This window comes from Panthera leo, chromosome A1, assembly GCF_018350215.1.
Source record: "Panthera leo isolate Ple1 chromosome A1, P.leo_Ple1_pat1.1, whole genome shotgun sequence".
NCBI lineage: Eukaryota > Metazoa > Chordata > Mammalia > Carnivora > Felidae > Panthera > Panthera leo.
Window position 1 is genome coordinate 115,669,766 of NC_056679.1, and position 12,440 is coordinate 115,682,205.

The following is a 12,440-nucleotide window of genomic DNA, read 5'->3' on the forward strand; positions in this document are numbered from 1 at the left end:
GGGACTGTGGTACATGATTATCGTTATAGAAGAGTGTGGCAGTGACCTTTGACAAAATAAATTCTTTAGGTTTCTAGTTGGTATGTAGTTGTCAAATGAGGTGGAATCAGCTGGTGAAGCATACAAGATTCTGATTACCTAATGCTAGGAAGGGGGCTTTTCCTGACATTTCAGGATTTTCTTTGGAGCTTAGTGAGTGGTGGAATATTTTGGCATACGTGCTTCAACTGTCTGTTAGCTCATAGACTGTTCTCATCTATCTAGCTATGGGCCACCCTCATTTTGGACATAGAGTATTGAAGAGCATTGACCACTGCTTCAGTAACTGAAAGGAGAGGGAATTTCAAACACTGATAGATTCCCTATATAAAGTCTAGCCTGCCCTGACACCCTTGCTACCACTGTTCGTCAGCTCCAGGAGTTGTTAGGAAATCATAGCTGTTTACTTCTTTTGCTTTTGATACCATGTGCACCTCCCTAATGTTTTGTCCCCCTGCTTACTACGTAAGTAGTCTTCTAGAAGAGTTGTGCTTCCCCTGTCCTAACTAACTCTTTTATTAAGTCATCTTCTACTTTGGCCCTGATTGCCAAAATTCTAAACTTTGCTAGGTATAGGATCCGATGGCTACACTGTCAGAGGATATTAATGCCTTTCCAAGTACTTTGTTGAATCTAAGATGTCATCATTTGAAAGATGTATACCATTATTGTATGTACTAAGAAAGAAAACATACTACCAGTTAAGCTGACATGCCATTGATTGTAATATGCAATTTGATTTCAGATATATATATAAAATATATATTTATATTATATTATATTGTATTATATTATATATATTTAAAGTGTCTTAACAATCAAAGAAAGATGGTATTCTCTTTCTCCAGCTACTTAAAATTACTCTGTAATTGTAACTATTCTTCAACAGATACTTGGTGCTTCCCATGGACCAGGCATTGTGCAGAAAGGCTGGATGGAGGTCAGGTCCCTATCTTTCATTTAATGTTGAGAGACATTAAATAATCACAGAGATAAATATGAACTAGACTGGGTTATTAAAGCAGCTTGTGCTTCTCCGTCGTAGTATTTAATAAGAAATTGAATGGAAATGGGGGGCTTCCTGGAATCACCTCTCCAAGGACAACATTTATGTGAAGCCTGAAGGTGCATGAGGCAGGTGTGTGCAGAGTATTCTGGCAGACTGTTCCTAGAATCTTGGACTGGTTGAAAAAAAAATTTTTTTTTAAGTTTTGAAATGAGTAAATGGTAGTTCATATAGGAAAATAAAGTCTAGAAAAAGTTCTTGATCTTCAATATGAACAAAGAATGTTGTCTTTAATTATAATAGAACATTTCCATCTATGTGATAGCTGCTGAAATACTTAAACTTACTGTTTTTCCGTATCATTCAGACTGACTCCAAAATACCCGTTCCATTCAAATTCAGTAGTTCAGTATCTTTTGTATATTACTGTGGACTGTTTCCTGACACTGTCAGTGACTAAGCCAAATGACTAGGCTTCTCTGGGAAGTTGATGTGCTTTTGTTTATCTTCCCATTTGCAAGTGTTCAAGTACCAGTTCTCCGTGGTACTGTACTAGGCATTCATCCATTCATTCATGCATTTGAGTGCCTCTTACATTCCAGGCTCTGGGAAACAGAGTAAAGAATAGGATATATCTTGTCTTTCACTTAAGGAGTTTGTAATTAAGCATTCAAGGGGTAGAGGTGAAGGTATTTGGAAGTTAACTTTTGATAGTTACAGGGAAAAAAAATTGAACATAAAATATTACTATACAGTACTATATTTGATACTAGGTTTATATAGTACATTTAATGAGTAATGTAGCAGCTTGGAGGAAAAAAGATGTCCCTGGGGAATAAAAAATATTTTTTCATTCTAAGGAATCAGTATGTGAACACTAATTTTTTAAATTGGAAGTGTTTAGTGTTGATGTGGTTTTTTAAAAAATATTTTATTTCTGGGGCGCCTCGGTGGCTCAGTTGGTTGAGCGTCCGACTTCGGCCCAGGTCATGATCTCACGGTCCATGGATTCGAGTCCTGCATCGGGCTCTGTGCTGACAGCTCAGAGCCCGGAGCCTATTTCAGATTCTGTGTCTCCCTCTCTCTCTGCCCCTCCCCTGTTCATGCTCTGTCTCTCTCTGTCTCAAAAATAAACATTAAAAAAAAAATTTTTTTTTTTTTTTAATTTATTTCTGAGAGAGATAGAGTAGGCGAGGGGCAGAGAGAGAGGGAGACAGAGGATCTGAAGCCAACTTTGCACTGACAGCAGAGAGCCCAATGTGGGACCTGAACTCAACAAGCTGTGAGATCATGACCTGGGCTGAAGTCAGACACTTAACTGACTGAGCCATCCAGGACCCCCTATTGATGTATTTTAAAACCATAACTGTGCTTTTGTAAAGTTAGGTTAAAGTAAACTGAGGTCTAGCTTTTAAAACTAATTTTTTTAAAATTCTTATTATTTTAAAGAGAGAGTGAGCGTGTACGAGTCAGGGTGAGGGGCAGAGGTAGAGAGAGTGAGAATCTTAAGCAGGCTCTATGCTCAGCAGGAAGCCCAACGTGGGGCTTGATCCCATGATCCTGGGATCACCACCTGATCCAAAATCAAGAATCAGATGCTCAGTGGACTGAGCCACCCATTTGCCCCTATGCTGTGTAAATTTCTGTTATGGTTTAACTTCTTTGTTTTATAGTTGTAAAACTCTGGTCTGGAGAAGTTGAAAGCCTTGCTTAAACTTACCTAAGAACATAATAATGAAAAAACATCAAAAGATGTTAAAACTTAGGGAACCTGAGTGGCACCTAGGTGGCCTAGTTGGTTAAGCATCCGACTCTGGATTTCAGCTCAGGTCATGATCTCACGGTTCTTGAGTTCAAGCCCCATGTCAGGCTCTGCACTGACGGTATGGAGCCTGCTTGGGATTCTCACTCTTTCTCTCAAAATAAATAAAGTTTTTTAAAAATTAAAAAAACAAAAACAAAACACAAAACTTAGAAAACCTGAGGGGTGCCTGGGTGGCCCACCTGGATGGGCGTTAGGCTCTTGATTTTGGCCCAGGTCATGATCTTGTGGTTCATGGGGTCGAGCCCTGCATGACTCTGCACTAGCAATGTGGAGCCTGCTTGGAATTCTTTCTGCCCCTCTCACTTCCCCACTCATTCTCGCTCTTAAAATAAATAAATAAATTTTAAAAAGCCCCACAAACCTTAGAAAACCCAAATTCTGCATTTTGTCCCTACTCATATCAGCAAGAACATAAACAGGTTATGGAATAACTGTTAGGATTCCTATGGAAACTTATGTCATTATGCTTACACATGAGATGGTTAGTTTTCAACATACGCAGCATAAAAATCTCTATCAGTTTTTTGGTAGACCGATTATTGAAGTGAGGGACATCTAGAATTCTTTACAAACTTAGAAAATAGCCATCCATGTAGACTGACATTTAGAAGAAAATCCCACTTTAGTCATTGGGATATTTCAGCTTAATAAATACCAAGTAAGTTGTATGAAACATTAACTATAGAGTTGATAAGACCCTCAAGCACCAGAACATTTTCTGGGGATATTCAAGAAACATACATCCCACATTTCTGTAGTAGAAGGTGATGATGAAAGTCTTTTTGCATTTGTAATGATTGTTGGCAAGAAATGTGCTGCTAATCTGGATCTCAAAAAGAGTTATCAAATGGTAGTGAATGAAAATTCAAATGAGGACGGTATCTGTCATGTTCATCTCCATGTTCTTAGAGGTCAGCAGGTAAATTGGTGTCCTAATTAAGCATGTTTTAGGGATAATTTTCCTTTCTCTGGAGATTGATGAAGTTTGTAAGTTCTCATGTGTTGAACATTACAGTGTCCTTATTTTTACATGTGTGTATGGATTGGAGAAATAATTTAAAAAACCCATACATTATGTGGGCACCTGGGTGTCTCAGTCAGTTAAGCATCTGACTTCGGCCCAGGTCATGATCATGATCTTAAGATTTGTGAATTTGAGCCCCGCATCAGGTGACCTGCTTCAGGTGAGTCCCACTTCTGTCTCTCCCTCCCCTCCCCCTGTGGGGTTCTCTCTCTCCCCCTCTCCCTCCCTTCCTCCCTCTTTCTGCCCTTTGCTCACTTGTGCCCTCTCTCTCAAACAAATAAATAACTATACATTTTAAAAGGCATTATCAAATGGTTAAAAGTGAGGGGTGGTAATTTTTCTAGTTAAATTGAAGTGCTTAAAGATTTTTTTTTTTAATGTTTATTTTTGAGAGAGAGAAACAGGGAGTGAGTGGTGGAGGGGCAGAGAGAGAGGGAGACACAGAATCCGAAGCAAGCTCCCGAAGCAAGCTCCCGGCTCTGAGCTGTCAGCACAGAGCCTAATGTGGGGCTCAAACTCACTAACCATGAGATCATGACCTGAGCCAAAGTCTTAACCGCTTAACCCACTGAGGTACCCCGACACCCCAGAAATGTTTAGATAGTAGTAGGAAATGTATTTAAAAGTCCATAGAGAATTAAACCTTCCTTAAATTAATTGGTATAAGGTTATGGGACTCTTTGAACTAAGAACAGAAATGCTTAGGAAACTTTCAGGATATCAAAATTGTTTATAACCTCTTATCTTTAAAAATACTAGTTTTGTTATATACCTATAAACAAGAGAAGCATATAGCATCAAATAAACTTTTTCAATTGAGAACTGTTCAGTAAAATCCATAGTTGGCTCCCATAAGATCTTTATTTTAATGTTTTTTTAGATTTCAAGGAAAGTTAGAATATAAAATCTTTTTAGAAATTGAGTATTCTTAGGGTGCCTGGCTGGCTCATTTGGTGGAGTATGCAACACTCAACCTCAGGGTCATGAATTCAAGCCCCATGTTGGTCATGGAGTCTACTTTAAAAGAGAAAGGAAAGAAATCTATCAACTGTAAAAGTTTCTTTTTTATTCTTTTTCCTAAATTTCTAAATAGGTGGTTTATTTCTCTGTTGATCTTTCTACAGAGAAGAAGTTTGTCAGTAAATAGAAAGATTCCTTGATTTTGGGTTTTGTCCTAGCCCTATTTTCATTCCCAGTAACATGTAATTTACTGTATGATATATAAGATGAATCTGAATACTGTTTCTTTTAAGATAAAAAGCCAAAGAAATTACTGTATAGTTACAAAGCCAACTGTTAAACAAAAAACAGCATGTTATATTGGGGTATTTTTTTCTGCCAAAGTAAGTTATCTGTCTAGATCGGTGCCTTTATTAAATTTTAAGATTCAATTTCAGTTTCATCTTGATGCGGAGACATCAAATTGCATAGTTTCTGTGTTTATTCAGTCTAACTGGGTTTCCACTATTTCAGTTACCCTCTAGATGGTTACTTTTAGTACCTGTTTTAATCCAGATTTACACTCAAGACTGATAATTTCTATTTCAAATAGGCAATAAATAGACTTGTTATACAATTTAAAAGGTAAAGCAAGCTTTCCTTCCTGAAGGCAAATAATTAAGTTTTGGGGGTATTCAAAAATTATATGCAAATTTTCAACTATGTAGGGGGTTGGTGCCCCTAACCCCCAAGTTCCAGGGTCAGCTGTACTGTTAACTAGTTTCTTATGTATTCATTGGAGGCATTTTATGCATATAGAAAGGTGGATGGGGGTGCGTGGTGGGCTCAGTAGGAAGAGCATGTGACTCTTGATCTCCGGGTTGTGAGTTCGAGCCTCATGTTGGGTGTAGAGATTACTTTAGAAAATAAAAAAAAGTAAAGAGGGGCACCTAGGCGGTTTGTTTGGGTGAGTGTCACACTCTTAATTTAGGCTCAGGTTCTTGATTTGATCTCGCAGTTCACAAGCTGAAGCTCCACATGGGGCTCCAAACTGACAGCATAGAGCCTGCTTAGGATTCTCTCTTTGCTTCACTCTCTGCCCCTCACCTGCTCTTTAGAGCTCACTTGCTCACTTGCTCTTTCTCTATCTCTCTCTCAAAAATAAAAAAAGAAAAATGAATGGATGCATGGATATATGCTTCCTCAAAAAAAACAACGTTGAAATATAACTTACAGTAAAATTGAGCAGTTTTAAGCATACAGTATGAGTTTTGATAAATATATACACAGTTATGCAGTCTCTCCCAAGTTTATCATACAGAACATTTCCATCACCCCCCAAATTTTCTTCATGTTCTTTTATAGTAAGTCCGCTCCACCTCCCTCCAGCCTCTGGAACTATTTATCTGCTTTCTGACACTATAAGTTTACCTTTTCTAGAACATTGTTCAATAGAATAATATAGAATGTGGTCTTTTTATATCTGACTTCTTTCACTTAGGAGTATACTTTTCAGGTTTATACATATCAGTACCTAAATGTCTTATTAGCTTAACTTAGAGTGAGGTTTTTAAAAATAATTCTTTCATAACTGGCTCATGAAATGGACTGATGGATCTTATATTCAACTTAGGTAAATCTTAGCTCTTGATGTTAAACCTTGACCTCCTTCAGGATGGAAAAAGACAACTTGAAAGCAAAATATTAAGGATAAAGCACAAGTAAAATTCCATTTAATGAACATGGTAGGAGTTCAGAATAACTTGTTTGGTTCAAATTCTATTTTAATAGCAATTTATTGCTATTTAAGTTAAAAAAAAAAAAGATACCTTTTATGTTTTAAATTAAGCAAGTGTTCTTAGTGATACTAACCTGTATTAGAAACAACATTTGGCATGGCACCTGGGTGGCTCAGTTGGTTGAGTGTCTGACTTCAGCTTAGGTCATGATCTCACAGCTCGTGGGTTCGACCCCTGCTTCGGGCTCTGTGTTGACAGCTCAGAGCCTGGAACCTACTTCTGATTCTGTGCCTCCCTCTCTCTCTGCCCCTAACCCACTCATTCTGTCTCTGTCTCTCTCAAAAATAAATAAACATTTTTAAAAAAAAATTAAGAAACAACATTTGGGAATGGGAATTGTACCATAGATTTTTTTTAATTGCTTGTTTATTTTTACCATTTAATTTAATTTAATTTTTAAATTTATATCCAAGTTAGCATATAGTGCAACAGTGATTTCAGGAGTAGATTCCTTAGTGCTCCTTACCTTTTTAGCCCATCCCCCCTCCCATAGCCCCTCCAGCAACCCGCTGTTTGTTCTCCATATTTAAGAGTCTCTTCTGTTTTGTCCCCCTCCCTTCTGACTAATTTCGCTTAGCGTAATACCCTCTAGTTCCATCCACATAGTAGATTTTTTTTCTTTTTTTAAGTAATCTCTTCCCCCAGCGTGGGGCTCGAACTCACAACCTGGGGATCAAGAGTTGTGTGTAGTCAACTGACTGAGCCAGCCAGGTGCCCCAGGTAGTTATTTTTTTCCTTGAGATGGGCAGGGAATTTCTGTTGCAGAGAAATATAAAAGCCAAAAATTGAGATAGGTAAGAAAGTAAATAATGTTGGGGTACCTGGGTGGCGCAGTTGGTTAAGCATCTAATTTTGGCTCGGGTCATGATCTCCCGGTTCATGGGTTCGAACTCCTTTGGATTCTGTGTCTCCTTCTCTCTGCCCCTTCCCTACATGTACTATGTCTCTCTCTCAAAAATAAAATCTTTCAAAAAAAAAAAAAAGAAAGAAAGTAAATACTGTTAAATCTCTGTCTCAATCCCAGTGCTTTAAAAAAAAATACAGGGTGCGGGGGCACCTGGCTGGCTCAGTCAGTTAAGCATCTGACTTCAGCTCAGATCATGATCTCACGGTTCATGAGTTCCAGTCCTGCTTCAGGGGAGTTCGTGCCCTGCTTCTGGTAAGCATGAGCCCCGCATTGGGTGAACATGAGCCCCTCTTCAGATGAGTTCTGCCTCTCTCTCTGTCCCTTGTGGGATTGTCTCTCTCTTTGCCCTTGCTCACTTACACTCTCTCTCTCAAAAAACAAAAAACCACAAGACTACAAGGGGGGCCTGGCTGGCACAGTCAGAAGAGCATGCAACTTTTGATCTTGAAGTCTTGGGTTCAAGCCCCACGTTGGGTGTGGAGATCACCAAAAAAAAATTTTTTAAATACAGAACTTTGTTTCTATACTCTGTCCTCCAAGCTTCCAGGTAGTATAGTACAGAATAATTGTACCAAAATGACTGGTTGAATAAGTTAACTCAGAGAAAGGGACTTACAGAAATAACTAAGTGCTGCAAATTAAAAACTATATAATATTTGGAATGTTAAATCGTATCTTCATAGAACTCATTAATAAGATTCTAAGTAGTTTTTTGTAATTTAAGTATAGTTGGTATGCAGTATTACGTTAGTTTCAGGGTAGAACATAGTGATTTGACATATCCATAATGAAATGCTCACTACGATAAGGGTAGTTACCATTTGTCACCATACAAAGTTATTAAAGTATTATTGGCAGTATTCCTTATTTTGTACTTCATATCCCGGTGACTTAATTTTTCTTTATAACTTAAAGTTTGTACCTTTTAATCCCCTTCACCTATTTCATCCATCTCCCCCACACCCCTTCTCTTGCAGTTACCAGTTTATTCTCTGTATTTATGAGTCTGCTTCTGTGTTGTTTTGTTTCTTCATGTTTTGTTTTTTAGATTCTAAATTTAAGTGAAATCGTTTACTATTTGTCTTTCTCTGTTTGATTTATTCCACTTAGCATAATACCCTCTAGGTCTATCCATGTTGTTGCAAATGACAAGATGTCATTACTTTTTGTGGTTGAGTGATACTCCATTGTGTGTATGTACGTATGTGTATATATACACATACATACATATATATGTATTTATGTGCCACATCAGTCTTTCACCCATTCATATGTTGATGGATACTTTGGCTGTTGTGAATAATGTTGCAGTAAACATTAGGGGAGCATGTATCATTTCGAGTTAAGTGTTTTCATTTTCTTTGAGTAAATACCCAGAAATGAAATTGCTGAATTGTATGATATTTCTATTTTTAATTTTTTGAGGAAGCTCCATACTGTTTTTCTTAGTGGCTGCACCAGTTTACATTCATTCCCACCAGCAGTGCATCCTTTTCTCTGCATCCTCACTAGCACTTGTTATGCCTTGTCTTTTTTTTTTTTTTTTTTAATTTTATTTTTAAATTTACATCCAAATTAGCATATAGTGAAACAGCTTGTTATGCCTTGTCTTTTCAATACCAGCCTTTCTGACAGGTGTGAGGTGATAGCTCATTGTGATAGCTCATCAATGAGGTGATAGCTCATTGGTTTGCATTTCCCTGATGATTAGTGATATTGAGCATCTTTTCATGTGTCTTTTGACCATTTGTATATCTTCTTTGGAACAATGTCTATTCAGGTCCTCTGCCCATTTTTAAATCAGATTGGGGTTTTTTGGTGTTGAGTTGTAAGAGGTTATATATATAGAGAGAGATAGATATAATATATATTATGTATATCTATATAGAGATATATATTATCTATATATCGATATGGATAATCCCTTATTAGATCAATCATTTGCAAATCTTCTCATATTCAGTAGGTTGCCTTTTTTTGTTGTTGATAGTTTCCTTTGCTGTATAAAAGCTTTTAGTTTGATATAGTTGCTTTTGTTGGTCTTGCCTGAAGATACAGATCCAAAAAAATATTGCTAAGACAGATACCTAGGAGTTTACTGCCTATGTTTTCTTTTAGGAGTTTTGTGGTTTCAGGTCTTACATTTTTAAGTCTTTAATCCATTTTGAGTTTATTTTTGTGTATGGTGTAAGAAAGTGGTCCAATTTCATTCTTTTGCACGTAGCTGCCAAGTTTTCCATTTATTGAAGAAACTGTCTTTTCCTCATTGTATATTCTTGCCTCCTTTGTCGTAGATTAATTGACCACATAAACATGAGTTTAATTCTGGCTCTGAATAGTTTTTATTGTGCTTTTTTTTTAATGTTTATTTATTTATTTTTTGAGAGAGAGTGCGCATGAACAAGCCGGGGAGGGGCAAAGAGAGAGGGAGAGAGAAATCCCAAGCAGGCTTTGTGCTATCAGCATAGAGCCCCTTGTGGGGCTCAAACTCACGAATTGTGAGATCGTGACCTGAGCTGAAATTAAGAGTCAGACGCTTAATCAACGGAGCCACCCAGGCACCCCTATTGTACTTTTAAAATACTAAATTTTACTATTTTTACTGTAGTTGTTTAAAAATATAATCAGGGGTGCCTGGCTGGCTCAGTTGGAGAAGCAACTTCTCCAACTAAAAGCTCCAACTATAGAAGCTATCGGGGTTGTTAGTTTAAGCCCTATGCTGAGTGTAGAGATAACTTAAAAAAAATTTTTTTTAATTAAAAACATAATCTAAAACTATCCCTTGTTTTAAATCTCAAATGCCGAGCCAAGAGGAAAAGGAATAGAGTATGATTTCCTGCCTTGTGGTTTTTTTAGGAATCCCCACCTAGTAACGAATCTTAAGTTGGTGGGTTCTTCATGGGAAAGTAGCTAAGCAGCTGGCATCTGGTTGTAGAGCATTACTATAGGTAGATCTGTCTCTGATTACAAAATTTTATGATGGACTTTCTTATTTTAGCCTTTTTAATATATCCGGCGTTTTCATTATATCCCTTTTTAAGTTTTTTCAACTGCCTTTGGAACCCTGGTTGTCTATATCAGCTAAAAACCTATCAGTGTCTCGTCAGATGGTCCCATGTCATTTGAAACATTTATGACTTCCAGAGCTTGTCCCAAGTGTAACCTAATAGTTTTGAGATACAAAAACTGGTATTGAAACTTCTTTTTTGAAAACTAATAAATTACATTTTTACCTTAAAACAGTTTTTGTAGTTCTTTAGTATATAATACATATTTACTTTCCTTATATTTACTTACTGAACTCTGAACAAGGCAAAAATGATCCACTTTTTAAACATACATTTGTATTCAAGAATCCCAAATACTTTAACCTAAAGATTCACGGATCTATCCTTCTCTGACTTTTAAGGATTGTTCAAAGTTCACTAGTGGGATAGAGAATATTGGTATGAGTGATAATTTTATTAATTGGTAAAAGTTACGTATATATTGAATACATTTCCTTTCTTTCTATTTTTTTAAGGAATTGAATGACCTGGCACGGGACCCCCCAGCACAGTGTTCAGCAGGTCCTGTTGGAGATGATAGTAAGTATTTAAAAAGAATGATAAAATGGCTCCTGTCTGGCTCACTTGGTAGAGCATGAAACTCTTGATCTCAGGGTAGTGAGTTCCAGCTCTATGTTGAGTGTACAGTCTCAACTTAAAAATATAAAAAATAAAAAAATAAAAATAAAGGGAATGATGAAATGCAACTGCATAACCATCTGCCTGCCTCTAGGGAACTGTGGGACTAATGAATAATATCTCTCTCAAGGTTATTTTGTGTGAAGAGATAATTATGCTGTAGGGAAGAGGCAGTGTTTACACTTACTTGTCCGCAAAAGATGCAGTTCTATGTGTATCTCATCAATTTCTATAGTATTCATTTTGAAACTTTTGAACCTTTTCTGCCAGATATTGCCTGTATAGTTGTTCTGGCCCCTTCCTACCTCTATCCTTCAACCCTTCTGGGTATTTTGCTGGGGTAAAATATTTGAGGTTTTACTTATATCTAGCTTTTACTCTTTGAGATAATCCTAAGGATGAGGGGGGATAGTGGTGTGTGTGTGTGTCTGTCTGTCTGTCTGTCTTTGTCTTTCAACTGGCTCATACTTGTGAAGACAGGTACAATTTGTTTATTTTTAATGTCCAGTTTATCTATTTAATCCTGTCTAAAATAATTTATTAGGCCTTATCATACATGTTGGATAATAATTTTCCTTTTGTTTCACTTTGTGTCACTACAGCATGCCCCCCCCTTATACCATCTTCTAACATTGTTTAAAAGGAGAATATATATGGGGGGGGGGGGGGAGCAGGGCAGAGAGAGAGAGAGAGAGAGGACAGAGCATCTGAAGTGGGCTCCGAGCTGTCAGCAGCAAGCCTGATGTGGGGCTCGAACTCATAGTGAGATCATGATCTGGGCCACAGTCAAGATGCTCAACCAACTGAGCCACCCAGGTGTCCCTAAAAGGAGGATATTTGAACCAGACTGTACTTTACGGCACAAAACTAATTGACAAAAGAGTATAATATTTAGCAAATAGGAGAAAAGAGCATACTTGAAAACAATTTTGTAAGACAAGTGTATACATTAAAACAAAAAAATAAATGAGGTTATATTGGCTTATGTTTAAAATCTTTTCCTGATTTTGCTTAAGAATTTTGGTTTTGGGGGTGCCTGAGTGGTTCAGTCTGTTAAGCATCCAACTCTTGATTTTGGCTCATGTCATGATCTCATGATACGTGGAATCGAGCCCTACATCGGTCTGTGCACTGACAAATAGGAGCCTGCTTGGAATTCTCTCTGTGCCCCTCCACTGCACATGTACTCTCTCTCTCAAAATAAATAACCGTTTA

General features: G+C 37.3%; 1 protein-coding gene across 5 annotated transcripts in view; it reads left to right on the top strand.

Moving 5' to 3' along the window:
* The window catches only part of UBE2D2 (ubiquitin conjugating enzyme E2 D2), a 53,299-nt gene that overhangs the window by 25,305 nt on the left and 15,554 nt on the right, over positions 1–12,440 (top strand). For 3 of the 5 annotated variants that reach the window (XM_042936738.1, XM_042936763.1, XM_042936753.1), the window contains one exon: positions 11,063–11,126. In XM_042936738.1, the coding sequence (XP_042792672.1) occupies positions 11,063–11,126 (64 nt within the window). Of the gene's footprint in view, positions 1–928; positions 980–6,559; positions 6,579–11,062; positions 11,127–12,440 lie in introns of those variants that run through there. The other 2 variants (XM_042936734.1, XM_042936746.1) reach the window with 2 other exon arrangements.